This window comes from Mauremys reevesii, linkage group 10 (assembly GCF_016161935.1).
Source record: "Mauremys reevesii isolate NIE-2019 linkage group 10, ASM1616193v1, whole genome shotgun sequence".
Classification (NCBI taxonomy): domain Eukaryota; kingdom Metazoa; phylum Chordata; order Testudines; family Geoemydidae; genus Mauremys; species Mauremys reevesii.
In genome coordinates, this window is record NC_052632.1 from 74,313,038 (window position 1) to 74,340,674 (window position 27,637).

General features: G+C 45.6%; 1 protein-coding gene across 1 annotated transcript; it reads left to right on the plus strand.

Moving 5' to 3' along the window:
• On the plus strand, window positions 1–27,524 carry LOC120372864 (kinesin-like protein KIF19). The gene is given in 21 exon segments (XM_039490306.1): window positions 1–75; window positions 78–221; window positions 1,844–1,924; window positions 5,394–5,504; window positions 8,081–8,168; window positions 8,590–8,726; window positions 9,446–9,571; window positions 10,664–10,858; window positions 12,380–12,535; window positions 13,270–13,392; window positions 13,988–14,174; window positions 15,350–15,524; window positions 17,790–17,982; window positions 18,982–19,252; window positions 19,479–19,600; window positions 20,866–21,002; window positions 22,317–22,422; window positions 23,807–24,265; window positions 24,691–24,856; window positions 25,657–25,764; window positions 26,347–27,524. Coding segments are annotated over 21 exon segments (3,237 nt in total). The 3' UTR covers window positions 26,424–27,524.
• Window positions 27,525–27,637: the final 113 nt, after the last annotated feature.

A 27,637-nucleotide genomic window follows, 5' to 3' on the forward strand; every position in this document is an offset into this window, starting at 1 on the left:
ATGTCACCTGCCGCCCGGGGATCGCAGGTCTCCTCCCCGGGGCTGCGGCTGCGACCCGCTCTCCCTGTCTCCTGCAGCCCGCGGGCGGGGCCGGGCCCAGCCCCATGGCTTCCCCCCTGGGCAGCCCTCTCAGCGCGGGGCAGCGGCGGACAGGAGCAGGAGGCCTGGCTCCGAGCCCCAGCTCGGCCGGGAAGGATCCGAGCGTGGAGCAGCAGCTCGCGGTGAGTCCGGCTGCCCCGGGGCATTCAGGCTGCTTTGGGCGCAGCCAGGCACCCGCCTTCCCGTCTACTACGCAATCCCCGGCTGCACCCGCAGACCCCTTCTGCGACCCCCGTGCAGCTCCGCTCCAGCCCTGGCGCCTCGGAGGGCTGCAAGCACCCTGCAGGGGACAGACCTGAAGCGGTAGAGGGTGGGACGGGATGCGCTAGCAGGTTTGCCCCATGTTTCCTTCTGGACGTCCTGGGATAAGACTTTTCCAAGGCAACTGAGCGTCTGAGCTTTTCCATCTGAATTGAAATTGTCTGTTGTAGAAAGCAGGTAGGTTGCACTCATCAGAGTTCCAAGATTTTGACATTTCTCTGTGTGGATCATTTGCTGTTTTTTCAGTAATGATTGTGCACAGAGACAGTTCTTTAATTAATCCTGCTCCCAAGTTTCTTGGGGGTGTGTGTGTGTGTTTTTATATATATAATTTACAAAAATCTCTCACTCCTCAGACTTATTTTTGCCATGACCTTGCATCTGCAGAAATCTCTACTTTGAGCTTTAAACCATATAGTAACTATTGCAGGTCACGGGACTCTCTTCTGTAATAATGTCTAATAGCATGTAAAATATTTATCATCTTCGTCAGATGCGTGTAGTGGAAATTTCCAGAGGCAGGTATAAATATGCAGGCAAGAATCAATCTAGAGATAACAAGGTTAGTTCAATCAGGGAGGATGAGGCCCTCTTCTAGCAGTTGAGGTGTAACCTCATTATCTCTAGACTGATTCTTGCCTGCATATTTGTACCTGCCTCTGGAAATTTCCACCACATGCATCCAACGAAGTGGGTATTCACCCACGAAAGCTTATGCTCCAATACGTCTGTTAAGGTGCCACAGGACTCTTCATTGCATTTGAAAATGTACTTACCTGACTGTCGCTGGATTTGTAAGTCTATGGCTCTTTATCGTTTCAGATGAGGACGCTAAAGAGCAAAAACTGTTGTGATTTTGTAGGTCCTGCAAAATGGCTAATTTCACCCATATGGTAGTGAAATTAAACAAGAGACTTGAGGGCTCCTCTTTAGTTTCTTCAGCTAATGTTTGTTTTAAGTTTTAGTCCTTTTAATATATAAAGTGATGAGAATTTTTTTATGATGTTCAAATTCTAAGGCCAAAATGTTCAAATCTGGGTGCTCACTCAACTTAAATTCCACTACTCTGACACCAAGAAGTAAATAAGATAATTGTAATTAGTGTTTTGGGGACACAATAGAAACAGAATGTGTCTAATAGCTCTGGAGCACCCAGAAACACTCCCACATCTGTGAATGGGGATAGAACTGGTGGGCAGAGAAGTAAGCAAAACGGAATGGTCTTGGGTTTTGTTACTTTAGAAACAGAGGGGGTAATAGGGAATTAGCACTCGTCAAAAGAAAAAGTGAAAATTATTGGGGAATTAAATATTTTAAGCTTCTCCAGTGGGTTAAAAAATCCTGGAGAATAAAAAAATCAATATAAAGTTATTCTAAGTAGGTAACCATGTCACTTGAACAGAGAGAATGACTCAGTGATGGATCAGTCTGAGCTGGCTGGGGGAGTATTTATAACCAGGGCAATTGCTGTGTACGTGTGCAGGTGGCTCTTCGGATTCGTCCAATCAATGAAGCCGAGCTGGAGGAAAACGCTGCTATCATAGCCCACAGAGTGGGTGACCAGGTGAGGTTGGAGCAGAGCAGCATGGGTGAGTTTACAGCTGAGCTGGTAGCTGATGGTTTCTTGGAAGGAGAACCCGGGGGCTTAAGTGCTGGTGCCTCTGTCATGATGAAGAACAAACACAGTGACTCACTTGAACATGGAAAGGGTTATGAGGTGTTAAAAGTTCTGCTAACCTGGGCAGTGATCGTTAGGGTAGCTACAAAATTTGCAGACTCCTGAGAAGTCCCCAGATTCCCAGGGCTGGGAGCCAAGAGGAAGGTAGGAGACTGAGCTGCTTTCATGACATTTGTTTGGGAGGAAGGAAGGGAAGAAAAGGAGGTTACCCTTGAGAGAACTCCTACAGGAGTTGGTTCTTTCTCAACCTGTGTGAACTGCCTGCAGGGCTAAGTTCATGAAACTGCCCAGGAACCAAACCATGGAGGATTCACCGGGGCTGCTTGAAAGACATTATATCCAAAGACAAAGCCATGAATTTTGGAAACTTTGCAAATATAGGAATTACCAGATTGGTTCAGACCCAAGATCAATCTAGTCCAGTATCCTGTTTCCAACAATGCTCAGTACCAGCAGCTTCAGAGGAAGACGCAAGAAACCTCGCATTAGGCAGATATAGGATAATCTCCCTCCAGCATCAGGTCTCTAAATCCCTAGTAGTTAGAGATTGGTTTAAACCAGGGGTTCTCAAACTTCATTGCACCACAACCCCCTTCTCATAACAAAAATTATTACACGACCCCAGGAGGGGAGACCAAAGCCTAAGCTTGCCCATCCCCCGCCACCCCAAGCAGGGGACAAAGCTGAAGCCTGAGCCCCACCGTCCTCGGGGGGAGGGGCCTGTAACCTGAGCCCTGCCACCCAAGGCAGTGGAGCTCAGGCTTCGGTCCCCGGCCCCAGCAAGTCTAATGCCAGTCATGGCGACCCCATTAAAATGGGGTTGTGACCCATTGTGAGGTCCCAACCCACACTTTGAGACCCGCTGCTTTAAACCATGAAGCATTCGGTTTAATATTCCTTCTAAAATTTATGTTAACATGAACTGTTATAACCATGGATGTTCTTGATACCCATAGAAATGTTCAATCTCTTTCTAAATCTTGTTAAATTCTTTGCCTCAACAATGTCCTGTGGCAACGAGTTCCACAGTTTCAGCACATATTGTGTGGAAAAAAATTCCTTTTAGCAGTTTTGAATTTGCCGTCTTTAATTTCATGGAATGTCCCATTGTTCATGTGTTATGAGAAGGGAGAACAGAAGCTCCCCATCTACCTTCTGTAGATTAGTCATTTTTATATAGACTTTCATCATGTCCCCTCTTATTCATCATCACCTTTCTAAGGCAAACAATCCCATTCTTTTCAATCTCTCTTTGTATGACATTTTCTCCAGGTCCCTAATCAGTTTCATCAGCTTTCTCTGAACTCCCTCTAATTCTGCAATAGCCTCGCTGAGATGGGGTGACCAGTACCGTACTGCACACAGTATTCCAGCTGAGCAGACCTTAGGACTGTGTCATGTGGGAACTAGGAACTGCTGTGAAACATCCAGGCTGCCTTTTACATCATAAAGAAGTGGAAAAGGGAACAAATCTATTTTTCCCTGTACAAATTATCTTACAAGTATGGTTTCCATTTACTGAGTTATTTGTGGGACATCATTCGTTAAAGGCCATCAAGCTGGCTTGATCACAAACTTTATTTTTGTAGAGCTTATTTAGAGACCCCCTCACCAGCGCTGAGCTCTATTTTCCTCCAGTGGACAGGGAAGGATTCAGATATTGCATTGGTTTAAGGATAATTTTTACCCTGGAGAATCTCTCTCTCTTAGCCATGAAAATGACTGTAACAAATGAAGTGAACATGGGTTCTTTGGCAGTTGAATATCCTTGATGTTTTCTTAGATAACGTTACTATTCTGATCTCAAGTATAGTTTAGTTGGAGCCATTTGCATCCCTTCACTGATGCCTAAAACAAAACTGAAAGTCTTATGCCGCAGCAGTTCAGTCCACTAGTGAATGGTTTATAATTTTGTGTACGTTTTCACAGTGCCTGTCAATCAAACAAGGCATTAACCCTGGACGAATGAAACTAACCTTGTTTTCGCTATCTAATTAAAAATAAACTTTAAAGTGAGGTGGAATATACGATTCCATTGATGCACTGATCCCGACCCCACATGAAATCAGTCGCAGGATCAGGGCCTAAACGTATTACAGCTCACATTTTCAAAGAAAACGCCTAACATAAATTCTCTGTGCCCAGTTGTATGGGTGGAATCCAATGTTAAATCACACAGACAGACGCTTATGCATTTACCCATTTTGCATGCACAACTACAGATTGTGGGCACAAATCAAGAGGCTCTTTTGGGCGTTTGCCCCTAGATAGTTACTGTTTTCAATTCTTTTTCATCTGCATAGCTCAGAAAAAATTGCTTTTCTCTAGCAAGTGAAATTGTGCAAGTAATTAGCCTGGGATGGTTACTGGATACTTTTGGAATTTTAGGCTCAGGGAGAGGAACAGAAAACCCCACCAAGCTCTTGAAGTTTCCAGGCCAGCTGCTGGGGATTTGCCCTACATCTGCCTTATCTAGTTACATGATTTTACTACAGATTAGCAACCAAATGCTGTAACTATTTTGTAGATCAGGTGGTTGATGATCTGCACTGTAAACACTTAATTAGGTATTTATCTGAGAGAGGACAAAAGCTCCTGGGGAGGATATGGTGCATGGTTTCTCCTCTTGAGGCCAGAACACCTCTTATGAGCTGTTCCAGCAGAAGGGAAGGAATATACTTTTTCCACCATAATTACGTATTTATGTGAGTGAGCAAAATTGGTCCCAAGGGAATCAGGAAAAACAAAACCTGTTTTCTAACCTGCCATAAAATATTTTTCTTTTGTCTTTCCCCCTTTTTTTCTAATAAAAGTCACCAAAGGAGCAAGTTTCTGGTCTTGAGTAGAGCTGATACTTCCACTGATCCCTACACAGGAAAGATTTGGAGGCATTTTCCTCATGCAATTTTGATCCCAGTGAACTTAATTTGTTTCTTTATTGGTTCCCTTGTCAGTTGAGAATATTCCAATTCCCACCCTGTGCCTAACAATAAAAATGGAAGGGGCCAGTTCTCCTCTTATGCACAGTAAAGGGTGGTCTTCTGCCATAATTGCTAGTTACCCATGTGACCTCAGCTGGTGATAAGATGAGTTGTAGTGCTTCAGTGTGACTAAATTAGGCCGCAAAGCATCTCAGACTTGGTATTATGCATGTATGTGTTTTTTTCCCCACATATTGCCATAATGCAACACTCCTGGGATGGTTCATAAATATTAGTAGTTGACATTATAGAAGATCCTAAGATAGATGACTGGGAGAACCACTGGCTTTTCTTGATTGCAGCTTCCACTTGGTTTCCGTTACAGACCCAGTTAAGGATATAAAGATTTTCTCTCCATCTTTATTTTGTCACAGATGGTGGTTCTGATGGACCCAAGTGAAGATCCGGACGACATCTTGCGAGCCAATCGATCCCGAGAGAAGACATTTATATTTGATATGGTTTTTGATCACAAAGTGACCCAGGTAACGTTCCCTCTCTTTCCAAAAGGTTTGTGGTGTGGTTTACAATTGGGAATCTTTCCTTTCCATGGATATTTGGTTTGACAATGTGAGTAATAATGTGCATCCCAGAATCTACGTGGTGTCCAGTGAAAAGGCAGTAGCGCTAAGTAGAAGCAGGCAGCAAAGGCTCTCTTCTCTTTATTGTGGTCTGCAGTATAAAACTCACTCTTTATCTCTCCCTCCCTAGGGACAGCATCACCCAGCTCTACACTATGAGTAAGCAGAGTTCTGTAACTGAGAGCCAGAACTCCTGGGGCCTCTGGTGAATGAGGTCATAGTTATCTGGTTTGGGTCCTTCTATTATGTGTGCTCCTCTCATCTTTCTCTGTTGTTTTTGATGGACAAGGCTCTGTAAAAGGAGGCATGTTCCTGAGCCCTAGTCCAGTTAGGCAGGACTGATGCACACAGCTGTGTGCTGCAATAGAAGGGGTGAGATGAGCTGAGAAACTGATCAATGCATGAAATAATGGACTCATGGGAAGTTACTTGTTCTGCCTATCGGCAAATGCCTAACGGGTCTATCACAGGGATATCAAGACATCACAGTTTATTTATCTAAGGATTTACTGTAGAGCCTGTCATCATAATATCTTCTAAGCAACCAACAAGTATTTAATCTCCACAATATGTGGTCCAGAATTGACTGCATAGTGGAGGTTCTAGGGAGTCTTCTAGAGTATTTCTTTATTGCCTCTCATATCAGTGTATCCCTGACACATGGTATGCCCTAGAAGGCTCCTTAATTAGGTGGGTGTCACAGCATATTCTGAAGATGGCCAGGGTCCGGCTTACTGGTCTCTCTTACTGATAGCCCATTCCAGACTTACACCCCCTTGAGAATACCACCTGTGCATGTAGAGGTGACATGCCTGGTGCAGTTTATCACAGGTCTATGACTGCAACACCTGTTCATCCATCTCCTTGGGACTTATTTAAATATTCCAAACCTGTTAGCAGCTTCACACAGACACTTTGGGGAAGATCCACAGCTGGTATAAATAGTCACGGCTCTGTTGGAGGCAATGGAGCTATGAACTTCATTCTTTTAGAAGAACCTGCCAGACAAGGTTCCCTAAGGGCTCCCCTTGCATGTAGAATAATCCTTTTGTCTGAAGTCCAGGATGGACAAGATTCAGTCCACAGCTTTAAAATAAAAATGTCGCTGCATTAAATTCCAATAACTCATGGTCCCGTGGGGAGAGAAATAGGAGAATGGGAGCTTTATACCATGGAGAGGGGGTAATTCCAGCTTTCCAGTGGGTCACAGACCCTGCTTTAGCCCTGGAAGGGCCTGGGTACTGGACTTTAGAACAGTGATATTTATGTAAAGCAAATCTATATTGGGTCATTTTTTGAAGATTTTACATTTATGAATTTTAATTTTTCTCTCCCTCTGAGCCCGGCACAGCCAATTCCTGGCTTTACAGGCAGAGGGATACAAGAAAGAGTTCCAATGCATTTTTATAAAGAAATTTTCCTTAACATATTTAACATATAGCTAATGATTTTGTTGCGTTATGCTGTATTTGGCATCTACGCTATGGTGTGATCTGAAGACTTTATTGGCACTTATTCGGGATGGTCTGTATTACACACATGGCCGCGGCTCTTGTGAGTAATGCAATCATCTCAGATGAGTGGCGACAGACCCTTTATACTTCCCCACAGAGTATTCCCTTAGATCAGCGGTTCTCAAACGTTAGCAACCCAAGGACCCCCATTTTGATTTAAATTTTTTTGCAGACCCTCAAGGCCCCTGCTCCGCCCCCACTCCACTCCTTCCCCCAAGGTCACACCCCTGCCCCTCCTCTTCCACTCCTCTTTCCACCCCCTACCCCGAGCGCGTCCCGTCCCTGCTCCTCCCCGTCCCTCCCAGCACCTCCTGCACGCCACTGAATATGTTCCCCGGTGTACAGGAGGCACTGGGAGGGAGAGGGAGGGGGAGGAGTTGATCAGCGGGGCTGGCAGACCCCCTGGTGTTACCTTTGCAGACCCCTAGGGGTCTGTGGACCCCAGTTTGAGAAACGCTGCCTTATGTGATATTATAATTAGTAGATTGTATATTTATGAAAATATATTATATGTGTATGTGTGAAAGAGGGAATGCAGTGTGAGTGTCTTCATCTAGTCTCTCTGTTGTATGTAACTTCCACATCTGTGGTTATATTATAATAAAGTATCTTTTTTAAAAAGTGTCTGTGGTGGACTGAGGACTGTAATGAAACGTTCCCAATTCAAAATCTAAGAAAATAATCAAACTTTATTTTTGGACCCTGACATGCCGCACGCATCTTTAGATACTTCAGCAAGACCTCTACCTCGTTAGTTGTTTTGATGATTTGGCAAAATCATTTTGTTCTGTGAAGCCAGAAATGGTTTTGGAGCCCACAGACTTTGTAAAGAGAAAATGACTGTGCTGAGTGAACCATAGAGAACGAGAGAGGGATGTTGTGATAAGTTTAGACATTGGATACTTGTGTCAGCTGGAAAATATTTTTATGCCTGACCTAAGAGCTGTGCTGTTTCTGACTGACTAGGAGGAGGTGTACGTGTCCACGACCAAAAACTTGGTGGAAGGAGTCATTTCTGGATACAATGCAACCATTTTTGCATATGGCCCAACAGGTAACATAAATAAAATATTATACCACAGAGGGAGCAATAGCTGCAGGGACTGGATTTGGAGCCAGGGTTGAGGAGCGATAATTATAGGGACTTGATCTGAAGTAACAAGGCCAATTAATTGATCACTTCAGAGCAGAGCAGCAAAAATACCATTCTGGCTGCGAGATGTGAATCTTTAGTTTAAAAGTTAAAGCAACAGCAAAGCTGTAGTAACTTTGAAAATAGATTTAACATTGGAGAGAAATCTTTCCTTTCAAAAAAGGGTGAGGGAAAGGAGGGCTTCTCTGTGCAAAGCTGAGTCTGTGTGTGATGATCACACAGGAGGGCACATCCGGCTGCTGATAAACTGCCGTGGATTATATTAGAAGATGTTTTTCCTCTGGAAGTTGATCTGTGCTGCTCTTCCCTGTACCTTTCACAGGGGCAGGGAAAACCTACACTATGCTAGGGACAGACTGTGATCCTGGGATCTACATCTGCACCCTAAATGACCTCTTTAAAGCCATTGAGGCAACCAGTGACAACATGGATTACACTGTCTCCATGTCGTACCTAGAGGTGAGGTGTCTTTGTTTTGTCATATGGACCAATTCTGTGTAGAAGATGCTTTGAAAGAATAGCGTAGAGACACTCCTGCTGGGAGAAGCTATACTTCTAGAAGCTGGGAATCCAGAGCCAGGGCTCCTGCATTCATTCCCCTGTGGTGACTCCTACCTTGAGTCTAGAATTCTTGTTTCCTTTCTTTTATTCTAATGCATAACATGCTGCTAAATGTGACATTTCTCCCTAGAGAGGCATAGAGGATAAGAACCTACTACTTTTACTGGCTAATCATTATGCCTCTGGTTTAAGTGGTAAAAGCCTGCGCTTCTGGTGCTGATAATCCCAGGCTCATTCCCTACCGGTGACTCACAGTCGGGGCCAGTGACAAATGCATTGCACTCACCCTGGGTATAATTTAAGATACATAAAGGAGTTGATAAATGGCTTTTTGCCTCAGACTCCCTGTAACAAAACTGTAAAGCAGAAGCAGTATATCTGCCATTATTTCTGTGACAGCTCTCAGTAGTAACAGGCATTTCCTCAATCATCCATTCATGTTATCTCTGTTATCTCCTGTATCAGCCATGCACTGGAGTGGGGCTCAGCTTGCCTCTCCTCTACCAAGCCAATGTAACGCACAATATATTTTAAATAGCACGCCATCCTTATTATTGACCTATGGACAAAGCAGTGCAAACATACAAACTTCCTTTGCCTTTCTCTTCCACCTTCAGATTTATAACGAAGTGATCCGTGACCTCCTGAATCCATCCTCTGGATTCCTAGACCTCAGAGAGGATGCTAGGGGTAACATTCAGATAGCAGGAATTACTGAAGTCTCCACTACAAATGCGCAGGAGGTAAATCTGAAAGAAATTACAGGGGGAGGGAGGTGTTCGGTGCACTAGAATAATGATGTTTTAAGAGGCTCTCACATCTACATATTGGCATAGCCTTCCTTGGTATAAGCCATATCATATAACAGGATCCTATGGGGACTTACTTAATGAAGTGAGTTGCTCAGAAAGGATTAATCAGGCAGGCACAAGAATAGTAGAAACCGGGATGAAATCCGTAGCTAAGCAGTCAAGATCGGCTATATGGGTCAGTAATAGGCTAAGGGTATGTTTACACAGAAAAGAAAAACCCACGTCTGGCCCATGCCAGCCGACTCGGGCTGTGGGGCTGTTCCATTGCTGTGTAGACTTCTGAGCTCTGGGACCCTCTCACCCCACGGGGTCCTAGAGCCCGGGCTCCAGCCCGAGCACACATGTCTACATGGCAATAAAACAACCCTAACAGCCCAAGCCCCACAAGCCTGAGTCAGCTCGCATGGGCCAGCCGGGGGTGTTTCGTTGCTGTGTAGACATACCCTAAGTGACTGCCAGTTTTCTGGAAGGATAGGAAGGCCAAGGCCTGTGTTCACAAGCCCTATCAAACAAAACTGTTTGGAGGTAGAGAGGAGATAACTGAAACATGCTTTTGTAATTCACTGATGTGTACTGTGAGGTAAGTTATGCTAGGACTTTAACCTGACCTTTGATTTGCAGTTTTTCTAAGGTTATGCCACGCTACCAGGGTAGGGAGCATCATGTTATTGTATTCCATTGTGTCATGCAGTGTTGCCTTGCGTTGAATGGGAGACAACATGCCAAGGCCCTGTGCATCCCAGGGTAACGTATCTCAGCCCATTGTAAAGCCTCCTAAAGTGAAACCCCAATAATGATACAATTAGTAGTCAATGAGCCAAGTCAGGGTCCCAGTGAGGTCAAAGGCAAAACTCCCATCGTCTTCAGTGAGACCCGAACTTGGTCCAGTGCTGGCAAACACGCAGGATGGTTTATCTTGTTTGCTTACTCATTGTCACACCTCTAGGAGGCTGTCATTGAAGGAGAGAGTCATGCTATTACCTGAGAAGATCTTTAAACTTCTGCATATTTTGCATTGTTTAGATCATGCAGCTGTTAACAAAAGGAAACAAAGAACGCACTCAGGAACCCACTGCTGCCAACAAGACATCTTCCCGCTCACATGCAGTCCTCCAGGTCACAGTGAAACAGAAGAGTCGGGTGAAGAATACTAATGAGGAAGTGCGAGTGGGGAGGCTTTTCATGGTTGACTTGGCAGGGTCTGAGAGAGCAGCCCAGGTACAACTTGTAGTTCATCAGCCTTTCACAAGACAAGTCTTAATTCTTTGGCATGTCATGAAATGAGTAGATATGAAAGAGCTCACACACTGTGTGTGTGTGTGTGTGTGTGTGTGTGTGTGTGTGTGTGTGTGTGTGTGTGTGTGTGTGTGTGTGTGTGTGTGTGTGTGTGTTTTACTCTCCTGGAAAAGATTACTGCATGAGTATTTGACATTTTAAAAACTGTGAGACTACAACATTTCAATTCAGATGCTGTAAGACAGAAAGGATGGATGCACAAGACTGGTATGCAGTCTGTCTGAAAAGACGGATGGACTCTTAGGCAAAGGGCTCAGAATGGTAGATGGATGTCAAAAGGAAAGTGAAAATGTATTCACTGAATACGGAACTGGGTGGGAAAGAGGTGGACAAGCAGGCAGGAGAATTGAAGGCTTTGATTGCCACTTCTTGGTACTCTTCTTTACCACTTGATGGGGATAAGTAATATTTAGATGGATGGAAGGAGATACTGAAGGAGAGGTGGCCAGATCAATGGTTAGAGCAAAGTACTGACACTTTGCAGTACTAAAGGCCACCATGACAATTTGCCAAGAGCCCAAGGACTGCACTAAACAGCCGTATAACAAACTGTGCAATTGGCAGGATGTACACAACACACTACACACCATGGCATTTGCCTGTGGCTTCCTGAAAGATGAATATAAATCTGTTGCTATTTGAATTAATAAGCAGTAAAAATCTACAAATGGTTAGCTTTGTCCTCACCCTGAAAATGTGTGATGATGCTGGTGATGGGCCTTGGCTTAAGACTCCAAGGACTCCAGCAGCATCCAGGTCATGGCTTGGACTCCTCTTGGTGGAAGGAAGAATTTATGAATCAGTGGGAGGGTCAATGACAAGAAGGGTGGGATAAGGAGATGGCTGGATGCCATCAGGGCACTATACTTGGTTGGACTCAGGAGACCTGGGTTCTACTCTTGGCTCACCCACTGGCCTGCTGGTGACCTTGGACAAGTCACTTCACCTCTCTGTGCCTTAGTTTCCCCATCTGTAAAATGGGTAGCGTGATGTTGACCTCTTTTTTGTAAAGCGCTTTGAGATCTACTGATGACAAATGCCGTATAAGTTAGGCATTATTATTATATATCAACAGAGATACACAGAAATGATTGGCAGTAGAAGACCAATATCGGAATGAATGGATGGAAGGATGTTTCCACAGAAAGATATTAAATCTTCTATGTTATGCAACCCCAATTGCAGAAAACACATCATGGGAGGGTGATTTTTAGTTTACTGCAAAACATCTAATGAAGACCGTGGGTCAGATTCAGTTCTGTTGTGAGATTTCAATGGACACTGTACCCACTTATGTCAGAGCTGACTGGTCCTGGTTTCCATGTAGATTTGTGAGAGAAGCTCATGCTTTGAAATGCAGATCCTGATGTTAACGTTGCATGGGTGAATCCATTCCCACAGTACAACTCTGTCTTTCTGAAGTGACTTCTCTACCTCTCCAAGCAGACTCAGAACCGAGGCAAGAGAATGAAGGAGGGAGCCCATATCAACCGCTCGCTGCTAGCTCTGGGGAACTGCATCAGTGCCTTGAGTGAGAAGGGAGGAAGTCGGGCCCAGTATGTCAACTTTCGAGACAGCAAACTCACACGCTTGTTGAAGGTACTGTATGCAACTGGTTAGGAAGGGAATCAACATGTTGGATTGCTGGCTTGTACCGGTGCACAAGTCAGGTGGCACTTGAGAGCTGATCCTCATGTCCTGACCCCTTTATCTTCCTAAGTTTAGGAAATCACTCCAGGATCTTGTGTGGGATTTCAAACCCACCCAGTAATTTATTGTGACCACATAAATAAAAGGTCAAGGTTTGGAAGTCCTGGACTATGCTAGTGCGCTGTTACTGGTAACATGGTGAACTTCAGCGGTGACTTGAGTAACCATGGCCATTTGGTGTATTTGTTTATGGATCCTAGGGTGCTTTCATTGCTTTCGGCATGAATCTCAGCCCAAGTACGTGGTGTTGATCCTACTGCTATAGCTGGTTGAAAAATATATTTAAACACACACAATATTGAAAACAAACGAACAAATAACATTTAAAATAATGTGTAGACTTTTAAAATAAAAAATGTGAAACGTTTTTGGTGTTTTGATGGAAACAGAGATTTTCCAGCAAAAATCCCAGGTAGTCAAAAAAAGCTGTTTGTTGAAAATATTTTGACCAGCTTTTCCTATAGCCTTTAGTTGATATCCTCCATTGGAATCTAAATGAGCATCTTAATGAGTGTTTCTTTAGGGTCTGTATGTTTTCACTTGGTATGTGTTTCCTGTTTCTTCAAACACGCCTGGCCTCTATTCTTTTAAAGCTAAACAGTGGAAATGTTGCATTCCTTTAGGACTCATTAGGGGGGAACAGCAGGACAGTTATGATTGCCCACATCAGTCCTGCCAGCATCTACTTTGAAGAATCTCGAACCACCTTGATCTATGCTTATCGAGCAAAAAACATCAAGACAAGGGTAAGCAAGGAAGCAATCCAGGAGCTAAATTGTGTAGACTAAAAGCGTGCCCGGGGAAAAGGAAGGTATGCTGGGGGGAAAGGAGGATAAACACACTGAGCTTGGAAAGGAGGATACAGTGTATGGTGGGGAGAGAAAGGGCAAGTGGTTGGCACAGCATGCATGTTGGAAGGCTTGATGGGAGAGAGAACAAAGGCCGCCTGGTTGAAGGTGAAGAAAGCAGTGGGGAGAAGGCCTTACAATGAGGCGGGGAGTTAGTAACATGGCGAAAGGACGGGGAAGCCAGTGTAATGGAAAGGGAGAGGACAACGTACAGCATACGGGGTGTGGTGGAAGGAAGACAGCAATGCGCATGGCAAGAAGAAGTGGGCAGATACCATAATGGCTGAGAGGACAGCAGAAAGGAGTGAATGGAGACAGAGAAAATGGAAAGCTGGTGAATGTGGCAGAAGGAAAGGCCTGCGGGGTGAAGGTAGATAGATAACAATCTACAAACAATTATCCCATAGAATGAGGGTTACTTAATCCCTCTCAGTGCTCCGAAGTGACAAAGCAGGCTGTGGGATTAATGACCATGTGTGTTCTCACCCACCAGGTAAAACGCAACCTGCTGAATGTCTCCTATCACATTGCACAGTACACCAACATCATTTCAGATCTACGCAGGGAGATTGAGGGTCTGAAGGCAAAGATTGAAAATCAGGAAAAGGAGAAGAGTCCAATCAGCTCTGACCTCAGGGATGTACAAGGAAGAGCTGGGAGCAGATGCTGGTCTCGTCAAGGTTCCATTTCTGTCTATTGTGCCTCTCTGTAATCATCTTGTTGATGAGAGTGATTATCATAAACCCTCCATAGTGTCCCTTTCATGTGTCCTTTAAAGGCTTTCCTGTAGACGGGCTCTAGCTTTTCCAGATGCTGATCATATATTTGTAGCAAACCCTTTTTTTTATACACTTATGATAGTATGGGTTCATCAAACTCTCCCCTCTAGTCTCCCTTTATCACATCTGAGTTGTCCTTGTCTCCTTTACAGAGGCTTTTTCAAGTCTTTTCCCTTGTCCCATTTTTACATTTACAGAGCTGACATATGGTGCTTTTAAAAAGGTGGAAGAGGCAGCAATGTCTAGTGGTCCGAGCAGAGAACTAGGAGTCAGGAAACCCGGATTCAATTCCAATCTTTACTACTGACTTGCTGTGTGACTCTGGGCAGACACTTAGCCTCTCTGTGTCTCAATTTCCTCAACTGGAAAACGAGGGTTATCTGCCTTTGAAAAGTGCTTTGAGATCCCATGACAACAGTCTATATATAAGGGCAAATGATATCATGTAATTATTATTTTGCTGCCCACGCATCTCCAGGCTCTGATACTAACTGTGTCAGGCCAGAGAGCTTTGTTTCAGTTCCTGGAGTACTTTTGTTTTCAGAGTAATTTTTCAATTGATCTCACCGTGGGGAATGTTCCTTCCAATAACAGAAAATAGTAAAGGTGTCTGATAGACAATCCCCCTTGCCCCCAAAGGCTAGTGGATCTCAGCCAAAAATACTCTCAACCATTTTCAAAGAAAACAGCTCCCAGGTAACAAGGAAGGGGAAAACAATGCAGCAGATTCTGATTTTCCCTCCCTGAGAGTTAGGTAAGTGCCCCTGCAATGCAGGCTTCTTCTCACCACTCCCTCCCAAGCAGCACCGATGAAAACTATTTTGGGCTAAGCGGCCATGATACAACATAGCACTTAAGTACATGTTGAAAGTTAATAGTCCCGTTGGCTTCAAAGTACAATGCTACCACTGACCCACTGGAGTGCCGAATAACAAAGGTTCGTATCAGGCATGCCTTATAACACATGGAATGGATGATAGCCCCCAAAGGAATCTCTTCTGGGCCTTAGCGGTCCCAGGGGTTGTTCTGAGATGCTGGCAGATTGGAAACAGAAGAGCTGTTGTTTTCTCCCCCAGTGGAGGCACGTCAGGATTCAGAGGCGTACAGCCAGCAAGAGATGAACAAGTTACGGGAGCAGCTGATTGGGGCTTTCAAGGAGCAAATGGAGATGCGCCGCAGCCTCATGGAGCTGGAGAACACCAACATTGAGCTACACATTGATACCTCCAGGCATTTGCTAACGATTGCCGAGTGAGTACGAGCACTGCATAGCTGGGCGCTTACTGATGAGCACAAAGTTAATATGCAGATCCCTGCCATCACTATGAGAAACCCTAATGTAACATAGATGCAGCTCCCTGCCAAAGGCACTTAGAGTGTGTCTACATAGCAAACAGGAGGAATGACTACAGCCGGTGAAGGCATATTCAAGCTAGATTGCTAAATATAGCAGTGCACTGTTGGCGATACAAGTTAGCCACCTGAGTACAGTCTGGCCTGGGACCCTGAGGACATAGGCAGGCAGGCAGCCTGTGCCACTATCCATGCCACCACAGATACATTGCTATTTGTAGTGAGCTAGCTCGATCCAAGCTAGCACCGGGATGTCTACATGTGCTGCAATCCTGCCTCCCAATTGCAGTGTAAACGTAGCCTACGTTTTCAGTAAGAAACAGTGTTGCAGATCCGGTTTTTTGGTTCACTACATGCCACACACCAGTCTCATATATATGTATACAGAACAGCTCACATGACTGTCCCTTTGGCAATTGTTCTAGTGGTTAGAGGAAATCTGTGCACAAGAGAGATTGAACTAACAAGGCGAGAGCAACCTTCAAGCCTGATTATGGAGGGACATGAGCAGGGCCGGCTCCAGGCTCCAGCACGCCAAGCGCGTGCTTGGGGTGGCAAGCCGCGGGGGGCACTCTGCTAGCACCGCGAGGGCAGCAGACAGGCTGCCCTCGGCGGCTTGCTGAGGAGGGTCCGCTGGTCCGCGGCTTCAGCGGACCTCCCGCAGGCACGCCTTGCTTGGGGCGGCAAAATGCCTAGAGCCGCCCCTGGACATTGGCATCTCCAGCAAAGTGCCCTCAATTCCTACTGCAGCACTGGGTTGTTACAGATGGAGCCTGTAAACAATGTCTCTTATCCAGCAAGAAGTCAATTGTTCCCTGCATATCCTGCATGTGTTCATTCCCCAGGGTGGGGAGGGGGTTCTGCAGAGCAAGAATTTGGTGGCTTTCACTATTTCAGGGCTCTGCAGGGGGAAGAGACTCCTTTAAAAATATTTAAATCTGTATCTGAGTTTGTTTGGAAACAAGACTTTTCTAGATAAAAGGGATAAAACATCCACGGTAGTTCAACATGGTCTTGAGGCAGGAGAGTCTCAGACCACTAGACAGAATAACCTAATAGAGGCATAATGATTTAATTGGGTGCTGCACTATGATAGGAGGGAGATTCTGCCATCTGGACACAAGCACCAGATCCCTCCTTGCGCTTCTGAGGGGAGTGAGATAGCACAGTTGAGGTCAGGTTTCAACACACTGCAGTTATCTGTTACAGTTGCAACATCAGTATGTAGAAACGTAAGATGGTGTCTTTCCAGAGGGACTGGATCTCCAGCATGGGAAGCTCTGTGGCTTTTAGCCGCCATTGTGAAATGTAAGCGAGGAGTTAGACTAGTTCTTCATTCATAGATGCTGCTTGTGGTCACAAGTATCATTGATACAAAGTAATGATACTACATTGAGCAGGTGGTTCTGCCCGTTTTCTCCAGCATAAAGTTTAGAGCCACAATTGAGAGTGCAAATGGTAGATTCCCCACCAAAAAAAAAAAAAAAGGCCTGTGTCTGATCACTATCCTGGACTTGACTTTTCATTGAAATCTATGTTATCTCGTCATGGCAAACCTGGATTGTTGGCCTTAACATCCTCAACTCTGGGGTATCTTGCCCTGTACTTCTGCTGTGTTCTCTCCACCTTCCCATACTGCAGCTGTACAGGTTTCCATTGTAAACAGAGCTAAACCAGTCCTTGCTACTGGACAAACTATGAGTTGTGGTAAGTTCTGAGTACGGTGCTTATTTGTTATCTGTCAGTCTGTTCAACACCTCTGTACATTTTTATAGCACTATAAAATTCAGGTAAATTTCAGAAAAATAATCTCCATTACATTACGTATGTCCAGTAAATATCTCTATACAGCTGCTGCTACAGCATCTTGTAGTAATGTCAGAGGCAGTGCTCCCTTTGCTGTTTAAACATCTCACTGGCGACTCTCTTTATATCTACCCCAGAACTAGGACATTGTTTGCAGGCTACTATAGGTGATGTTCTTGACCATGGTGCTGTCAGGCTTAGTGTAGTTAGTTCAGAGGTTGCCACGCCAGCAGAGATGGGGAAAGCACCAGACGACTGGGCAAATATGGCATTGGGTCACTGGCTAACTAGTATTTGAGTGACTGTTGCTGGGCCCGTAGTGGTTAAGGGTTTTCACTCTTGTATTTTTGCTGGCAGCTGGGAACGAGAGAAGACTCAGCATGCTCGGAAATGTTATAACAAGCTGGTGAATGGAAAGGAAGATGAAAACATGGAGGAGGCAGACAGAGAAGTAGAGGGGGCAAGTTCCCCTGAACCGCATGAAGTCACTGTAGCAAGAGAGGAGATCAACATGCTGTTGGCAGAGCTGCGAAAAACAGCAACCTTAAAGGTGAGAGAGCAAGCATAAAGCACTTACCTGACCTCTCCATAACCTGGTTCCATGCTCCAGCTGGAGTCCCAGGGTGGCTGTGATGTCAGCAGCATAGTGGGCCATTACATGGAGGCAGAGCCAGCACTGTAGACGCTAGAGGACCTGAAAGAGGAAATAGAAAATGCACATGAGCAGTCAACTCTGTGCAGAGGTCCTCGCGTACCCTTTGGCCGCTCAGCATATAACCCTAGTTCTGATGGATGTTGGGAGCCCTGTCTGCAGGTTGAAGCTGAGAAGTTGAGAATATGGTATCAGTATACAGACGGCTCTATATCACAGGCTTTTGGGACACTGCTGCACGTACTGTGATAAAAGCAAGGGGAAGAGATTGTACCTGTATTTCTCCCTGGGAAGCAGAGGGATATTTGTTATGAGTCACTGGGGAGTGTTGCTTTGGGAAATTACCACACCAGTATTTCAGATGCTCATGCAGAGGTGTTTACAGGAACTTAAATATGGGTAACATGGATAGTGGTAGGGGCTAGGAATTATTGAGTTCTAATCCTGGTTCTGTCACTGAGTTCTTCTTACTTAGAGAGAGTTTGTGACTTGGCCATCTCCTTTTCCCCATCTGTAAAATGAGGATAATCATGTTTTGCAGGGGTGCTGTGTGGATTCATTAGCTGGTGTTTGCAGGGTACTCCAGTAATTCTTTATGCTTAGACAGCATTTCACATTGGTAAATTCTTCAGGCTGGGGACTGTCTCCTCTTGTGTGTGTGGACACTACCTAGCCACATTGTGAGCAATACCAGAACACGTATGATCTTCACCATCATCACTGCTAAACAAAATGCGCCTCGGTCTCATTTCCAGGAAGAGGGAAGTATAATCTCTTGCTGCAGATAGCTGGACCGGATCAGATACCAGAGCTGTATCTTGAGCATTTAATAAATAAATGTTACCAAACCTCAGTGCAGACCTGCTGGTGCACACAAAACCTCATTTTCCTTTTCAGTCGGAGCTGGAGCAGCGCTTAGCCAATGCCAAGAAAAAAGCCTCCCAGATGGAGAAGCTGTTACCCAAACAAATCACCAGTGAGGACCAGCAAGAGGTGCTGAGGCTTCTCTGCAAGGCTCATGAGCTGGAGGTGGGGCACACGGAGTTGCAGGCGAATGCCTTGTACAAGGAGAATTTGCTGTGCCAAAAGGATTTTGTCATCCAGCGGCAGCAGCAGCACGGACTGCTCTGCGAGGAAATCATTCAGCAGCAGCAAATGCTGATCAAAGGTAAAATTCCAGCACCACTCCTGCTGTGGAGAGAGAGCAGCTGATGACAAATGGGGAACATTAGAAATAATTCCATCTAGAGGCCATCCTGCTCAGGGGCCAAATTCTGCACTGTCCTCCATTGGCTTTCATGTAAGCTGTGGGTGCTCAGCACCTTTGAAAAATCAGGCCAGCTGTTCCTTCTGCCGTGATCCCTAACGTTCTCCCTTCCCACCCTGTGCTCCAGGCCATGACATCCCTGTCCCAGAGACGCTGGGGACGCTGTATCAGCTGCACTGCCGTGAGCTAGAGGAGGGGACCCTGAGCCGCCTGCTCCTGCTTCACTCTGTAATGTCGAGCACGCTGAGGGTAAGGCAGAGCTGAACCCAGCTCAGTGAATTCCATTCAGTGCCAGGCTTAAGGGCTTTTCCGGATTGGAGCCTCAATAGCACATCGCATGCTGATTTGGGGAAAACAATAGGTCAGTCACCATTCAGCAGATGGTCCTCTCAGCCCAGCTCCTGAGGACTGGCTAGTGTTCAGGTGTTACCTAAGTGGAGATACTCTTGTTATTTAGTGGTTCTACACTCTTGTTTGTCTCAGAGCTTAAGGCCTCGGGCTGCTGGAGGTAGAGAGGAACCAAGAGACAGCTGGAAGGGGCAGGCTATTCCCCTGAGTACCCATCATGTTGGGTTGAGGGATATATATATACCCCCCATCACTGACAAATACGACTCAGAAGATTCTGTGGCCAGGCAGTCAGTTCCTACAGTGGAGCTCTGTGGAGACAATACATTTGGAGAACCAGGGTTACTGTGGGTAAACCTGCTTTCCCGATAACCAAAGGTGTCCATCACCTCTAAAGGCGTCCTTGTGGCCTAAAACACAGCCAGCATTCGAACCCTAGGACCTCCTGGTCAGAAGGAAAAGGGAAGACATTGCCAGTCTCTGCTCATTTTGCAGATTTTGTGAGTATTTCTTGCGATGGTGATATTTTACTGACAACGTCTTAATGTCTTGTAATAACAGGTGGGACTCCCCAGTGGCAGCTCCTCACTTTTATTATGACTTGTCTCTAATAAGCCTGACACAGAATTGGTTTTCACTCGGAATAATAAACTTGCTGTCAGTCATGTTGATATACAGAAACCAAAATTATTCCAGACACTCTCTTTAATGTTAATGGGTGATGGCAGGTTGTGGCTTTGAATCCTGAAGAAGGAAACCACACATGCTTCATCAGCCAACTTCCCTGCATTTGATTAGGAGGCTAGATCTGTTGCAAAGGCTCCAACAGTAACTGAGCATGTGTAGGAAAATGTGCTGTGCTGTGGATTGGTGCCTTTTGAGCCAAACAAAGCCCATTAGGTTTGTGGGCTGGAGGGTTTGCAGATGAAGTGGGGAAATCCTCTTACATGCCCCTTGCTTTCAGATTTTTCTCTTCGCTCCTTCAGTGCCAGGCCAAAGCTATGTCTCAAACTGAAAATAAAATACAGGTTGTAATGAGGGATTCAAGAGAGAGGGCAGGTGGCTATTGCATTAGATCTGCGTGTGAAGAGGGGTTTGTACTGAAAAAAATCTATGCTGTGTCTGCCTACAGTCCCACCAACCTCCCTTTTTTTCTGTGGCGCCAGGGTGGCTCTGCTCTGAATATAGCTCAGCAGCTGGACCTAAACAAAGAAGAGGCCAGAAAAGGGCTGTCTGGCAACAGGAAGGGTCTTCCTTCTGGAGCAAAGTTTGAGCTTCCGTCCATTGTCTTGGAGTCAGACAGGTGAATGCATTTCCATCTAGTCTGTCTAGGTGCCCATCATTGGCCCCATTCTCCCAGGCCTTGCAGCTCAGCAGTTAATTTCAGAGTGCTACCTGTGCTGCTATGGCTAGAGGTCTGTCGGCACTGTCATTTTATACTATGTAACTTGCCCATTATCTTTTCTGAGTTGGATTGTGTGTGGCTGGTGTAGAGCCTGAGGTTATATTCTGAATGTGGCTGAAGCACCAACTATCTGCTGTTATGGGTGGGTTGAAAGGAATATCAGTCTGCCACACATAATCAGGGATGTGTGACTCTCATGGGCCACAGGGGTTTGGTGTTGGTTTGAACTCTGCAGTCTTTTCATGTCCTGCCCTAGTCCTGGACTTTCCGAACATGCCATCTGCTAAGCACAGAGGTGAAAAATCTTGTAGCCTTTCGGAAACCTCTGCCCCTCACCCTGTGCGATTTAGTCCTTCACGGGTTCAATAACACAGATGTTCCACGAAGGGCCTAATTCTGATCCCATTGAACTAAGTGGCAAAACCCCTATTGATTTCAGTCTGAGCAGGATCAGGCCCAGGAAGGTATCATCTGACATGGAAAATATAAAATTGCAATTTATTATGCGGAGATCAAACTAATGACAGAATAAAACAGGAGTGAGAGGTGACTTGACAGACAGTACGAACAGCTAGCTGTTTGCATTGAGCTTTCTATGGGGGCTGGGCAGGGGAGAGGAAAAGGGAAACCAAGATGTTGTAGTAACATATTTACTAAGGTCAACATTGCCCAATGATGCAGAGCCCCCCAAAGTCGCTCCAATGTGAGTCCCAAGCCAGACTTGGTTCCTAGAGGCCAGATCCCCAAACGAGTGACCATGTTAAAGGAACCCCCAGAAAAGGGACCCAATAGGAAAGAAGTCCCTGTTGTATTGTGCAATTGCTAGGTAGCTCTGTGTTTTAGAATTTTCTCCAGGGAGTGAGCGGGTGGGGTGGGGTGGGGTAGGGTGGGGGGGACTTCGGTTCTAAACCAATCAGCGTGAAAGAGTTTAACCAATGTATGTTAATGAAGCTCTTTTAAGTGGGGTCAGGGTCCTCTCTCTGTTTCCCTGAGTTCTGAAGTTCTCTTTCCACCCTGGATCTTCCCTCCCCACCCCTGCTTTTAAATCAGTCCTGGTTTCCCCTACATTTTGGAGGAGTTAATCCAAACAGGTGTCTCCAAACACTCCAGAAAGGCTGACTAGCTTTCCCTTCTCCCTCTAAAGGGCCCAGTGCCTGGCTCTTGTACATGTAATTCAATCTATTCACGCCTCCGTGTGTGTGTTTTTCACAGTGACAGCTGCAGATCATCTAAAACAACACCTGCTAGGAAACTGGGGAATCCAGATACCCATCTCAGCCCTACTTTCTTTCGCTTGCCAAGAACCCCACTGCACCAGGTCAGTACTGGCAGGCACAGAGTTCAAGGTCTAGCTACCACAGAGAGTACTTTCCTCTGGCAAGAGCGGGGTGCACGGAGCAGTCAGACCCATCGTGGCTGCAAGTTGTATGATGCAGTGAGGAGTCCAAGGCTAGTTTTCTAGATGAGGAAGATAAGGAATAAGGCACAGGCTGGGATTCAAGTGCTGTGGGTTCTACTCCCACCTCCATGATAGACTTAGGCAAATCACCTGATCTCTAGGCAAATCACCTGCTCTCTCCAGGCCCCAGTTGTCTATCTGTACAACAGGGACAGTAGTAATCCCTACCACACAGGCGGGAAGGATAAATGAATGTTTGTGGGATGCTCAGTTACTCCTGCGATGAGAGTCATATAAATACCTTGATAGGGGGAGGGATAGCTCAGTGGTTAGAGCATTGGCCTGCTGAACCTAGGGTTGTGAGTTCAATCCTTGAGGGGGCCACTTAGGGAGCTGGGGCAAAAATCAGTATTTGGTCCTGCTAGTGAAGGCAGGGGGCTGGACTCAATGACCTTTCAAGGTCCCTTCCAGTTCTAGGAGATAGGTATGTCTACAATTATTTTCCTTCCTTAGAGGTTTTTAAGGTCAGGTTTGACAAAGCCCTGGCTGGGATGATTTAGTTGGGGATTGGTCCTGCTTTGAGCAGGGGCTTGGACTAGATACCTCCTGAGGTCCCTTCCAACCCTGATATTCTATGATTCTAGATACAACATAAATTATGAGACATGGAATTGATATGACAGATACCTCCAGATCAATAGCCAGTTCCTCTAGACCAATGTATTTTCTACTCAGCGCATCAAAGGCACAAAGTAATATTTGTACCCGTGTCTATCTGGAGGGAGGAAGATGATGAAGGGACTCTTGCTCGGGTGTCAAGCTTCTCTGACATTTCTGTTGATGTTGCAATACTCAGCCCAGGAATGTTCCCCGCAAAAGCTGAAGCTGGATGGAGTTTGGTACTTTCTGGTGCCATCTCATGTAATGATGCCTTTGTAAAATTCTTTTAAGAATCTAATCACATATGATTCCTTTGGGGCTAATTTGTGGACACTTTGGGAGAGATTATGACAATGGCCTAATGCCTGAGCACAGGACCAAGAGGCAGTTGTTTATTATTATTATTTAGTTATTCCCGGTTCTAATCCCGAGGCTGACTCCTTTTGTAACCTTGGGTATTCCCTTACTCTTGCTACCTCAGTTTCCCCATCTGCAAAAATGGATATACTGACATCTACCAACTTGTCTGGAGTATGGTAGTGATTGATTAATGTTTCTAACATGCTTGGAAGATGAAAAACGCCTTAAGTGTTAAGTAAAAAGCAAATCCTGAGTTGTCTGATTCCATGGCTTTGATTTTTAGCAGAAACCAACTGGCTTTGCTGTAGGAAAGATGACCTCCAAGCTATGTTCCCCCACCTCCCTGGACTTAAATAGGAGAAAGTCAGCTGCAGAGATCGCTCTTGCCCCACTGAGTCCAGAGGCCCTGACAGAGATTGCTGTTAGCACCAAAAGCATCTCCCGCATTGCAGCCAGTCGGCGTTCCAGAGCTCGACACAGAGACCATGGGAGTGAACTCACCTTGGGGCATTTCTTTGAGGAGGATATATTGGAGCCGAAATATCTGCAGTCCAGCTTGACTCCAGAGCCTCACGTGAAAGACACCGTGAGTATCGAGAGCCTCTCAGCAGAGTCCCAGAGAAAGGAGCAGCTGCACTATGCAGCCAGGAGAGAACTGAAGAAGGATCAAGAACGAGAGAAATCAGTTGAGAGGAAAGCCAGGAAGAAAAGATCTCGTTCCCTTGAACCAACCTCCCAAAAGGTAGACACTTTGTATGTTTCTTTCAGGGGGGATGGGTAGATCAAGAGGTAGAGACCAGGTGGAGGACTTAGCAGAGGTGGTATTGGAGGCAGTAGTGAAAGGAAGCCATTGGGGATAGGTGCAGCAGCAGCAGACAGAGGTGGGTGGGGAAACAGGCCACATACAGTAGTGCCAGAGGATAAAGCTATGTCCAAAGATGGAGGGAGCACTGAGCTATAACACAGATAATGTTTTAAATAACTCACGCTGACATGTCACACATTCCCAACACCACTTCTGTCCCCTTCCTAAAGGGCAGCCTGAGCCAAAGAGACTGACAAGGGAGTGAGGGAACCTGTTTTGGTGTAATGTGGCCCATGGTCAGAGAATAGAGCCTCCTGAATTGGGAGGTTTAAGTCAACAGCATCCTTGATGGTGTCTTTCAGATCTCCAAAGCAAAGCATCGGACTCCCTCAAGCCACAATATGGACAATGTTTCTGAGGACCAGCTGCCCCGAGCTAAACTTTTCCAGCCGTTGAAGATCATGAGCAATTTATCCCATGCCACTCCTGCTGCCACAAAGGTCAAATTCCCCATCAGTCACCATACAGGTAGGACCCAAGGTTCCTGATGTGACTCCATCTGTATGGCTGCAACATGTGGATTAGTCTCTGAGAAACAAGCCACAGTAGAGGTTTATGCTGAAAATGAACTTATCTAAGGAGCCTTATACTTACACACACAAATTGTGTTTCAGGTAGACTTGATGGCTCCTGATGAGTAATGGGATTCTGGAAGTGGCTGGCTCAGATATGTCCCTATACTGTAGTGACCAAAAGTTATCATCTCACTTCTGTTCAGTGTCGTATATGAAACAAGTTATTGGTTTCTGACCAGTGCCCAGCAGACAGGTGTCCACAAATGGAACTAGCTAACCTCCATTTCGGCATCCTCAGCAAAGGCCAAAGACTGAATAAGCCTGTTGTATAACCATCTCACAGCCCAAGGGCTTGCCAATCCTGGTCAGGCTTGAGGCACATTGTGCTCAGACTGCTACACCCAATCTGTGGCTGAACACAGAGGACTTCAGGGTGGGATTTTCAAAGCTGGTTAGGGGAACGGGATGCCCAATTTCCATTCAATTCTAACTGGAGTCAGGCATTCAGATCCCTGGGAAGACTTTGAAAGTCTCAATCCCCATCCTGGTCCCTTCCACCACTGCTAAATTCTTTCCTTTTTAAGTTTGTTTCCCAAAGATAGATATTGTTAACATTTCATTTGCAGCCCTTCCATTTATTTCAGCTGGTCCATTAGTGAATCCTATACTGAATGGTCACTGCTTGCTACATAAGCTGTGTTCCTTTCCCACTGTTTCTAGTAAAGGTCTCTGTCTCTCTCTAATGCTATCAAGAAGAAAATCCATTACAGGTGCTGGAGATAAGCAACACTCCCCCAAGCACCGTTCAGCAGAGCAATGCAGGTCAGACCAGAGGCCAGGTCCTACAAAAGCGGGTCAAAGGTCAGTATGGAAAACATCAATATTCCGCTATTAAATACTTCCTTATGACGCACGCTCTGTAGTAGGCCTAACTGAATGCATTGTAGGTGCCACACAAGCTGCATGCTTGGAAACACAATCCTGTGGGTATGTCTCTTACAGGCAAACTTTTAAGCCACACGCTTCAGCAGATAACTCACAACATTCCAAACATCTCAGTTACATTGCTCCTCCCCTTTGGCCAAAACTAACTCCTTTGCGGGGAGAGGAGAACATTTTCAGATGTGTTCACAATCCCCGTCTGATCCATGTAGGAAGCACTGCAGTATTATGAACTAGCTGTATGAGAATGTGCTCCTGCTATTTAATGCCTTGCACTAAGATTCTCTCAAGCGCTTAAGGAAGTGAATGAAAAGCTGGCTTTCCATCTGGCCCCAAAACTACCTGTATCTCTTTCCAGCTCTGACCAATTCTGAGAATGCCTCATGCTGATCAGTGAGGCTCAAGACTTAGTGCTTCCTTTACTCTGGGACACTGACTGAGGCAAGACACTTCTCCTGTAATATGATGATAAAAAACATCTCAATCTTCCTTCACACGTAGGGCCCATAGATGGTGCCAGCAAGCAGCCGAAGAACCAACCGATCACATGCTTCAAGAACCTGCCGAGGTCAAAATAAAATCACCAGGGAGAGCAAGATTCCATCTGTTCCCGAGGGACCAGGACTACAAGGGTACTAAAAAGTAGGGAGGGTTTTTCTTAAGACGCATTTTAAGCAGTATGCTCTGAGGCTGTGGGAAGTGGAAGGGGAGGTGTGCACACTGCATTGGTGCTTCCCCCACAGCCTCTCTACAGTTTTTTTTTTTTTTTCACTGTGCTCCAGCTGTTAGTTTCCTTTAAGATGAACTGCGGATTCTTTTGTTAATAACATGTAAAAGAAAAGGAAACCCCATTTGTCCATCAGCATTCTTAGTCCAGGAGACAGCAGTATGGAGTCCACCATGTGGGATTCTGCATGCAGCACATCCTCTCTTTTCTGTGGAAACCTCCCACACATGTGGGGGGGAGGGGGGAGGCTATTTAATTATCAAAAGAAATTGCACTCTTTTGAAGTATCCCCTACCCGCTTCTCAGAGGTTTATACACATTGTCTTGGAGCTGCAAAAGGTGAAGCCTATCTGGAATGCTGCTCAGCTGAGCAGATGTTTGGCGGTGGGAGCAGCCAGCGGCGTTCTAAGCACTTGGCCACGTGCAGAGCATTTCAGATCTAACAGGAGCGTGAAAAAGAGGTTTGGTGGCTGGCAGAGACTTTGTTATGAGCTGAGTTGGAGGTGAACAAAGGCAATGTGTTTTTCTTCTTAAAAACCAAACCCCTCTTTCCAGCAGTTCTCTCCCTGGTTTCTTGGAGGGACATGCCTTTTGTAAATCAATACTAGACTTACCATTTTCCTTTCTTAGCCCTGTTATTTTCTTCACGTTGCAAATAAAGTGGCACAGGGTGGCCATTCCATTGAATAAATGTTGCCTTTATTTCCCCAATATGAATAGCTTCTCTCCACACCCACTTTGCCACCTGCTTGGTAGTCAGTGCAAGCCTGTAAGGAAATGTCATCTTTATGACTTCATTCAGTTTCAAGGGGAACGTAAATTATGAAGGGTCTTTGTGCAGCTAAAGCACAGGACAGTGGAGTCAGGATGCTTAGATACTGTCCCCAGTTTGGCCACTAATTGACTGTGCAACCTTAGGCATGTCACTTAACCACTCTGGCCCTCTGTTTCCACATCTGTCCACTAGGGATAGTAATAATCCACTACTTCACCTTGGATTGAGAGGCTTGATTTGAGATCCTTGAATGGAATGCAATACAAGTGCAAAGTATGTATTATGACGAA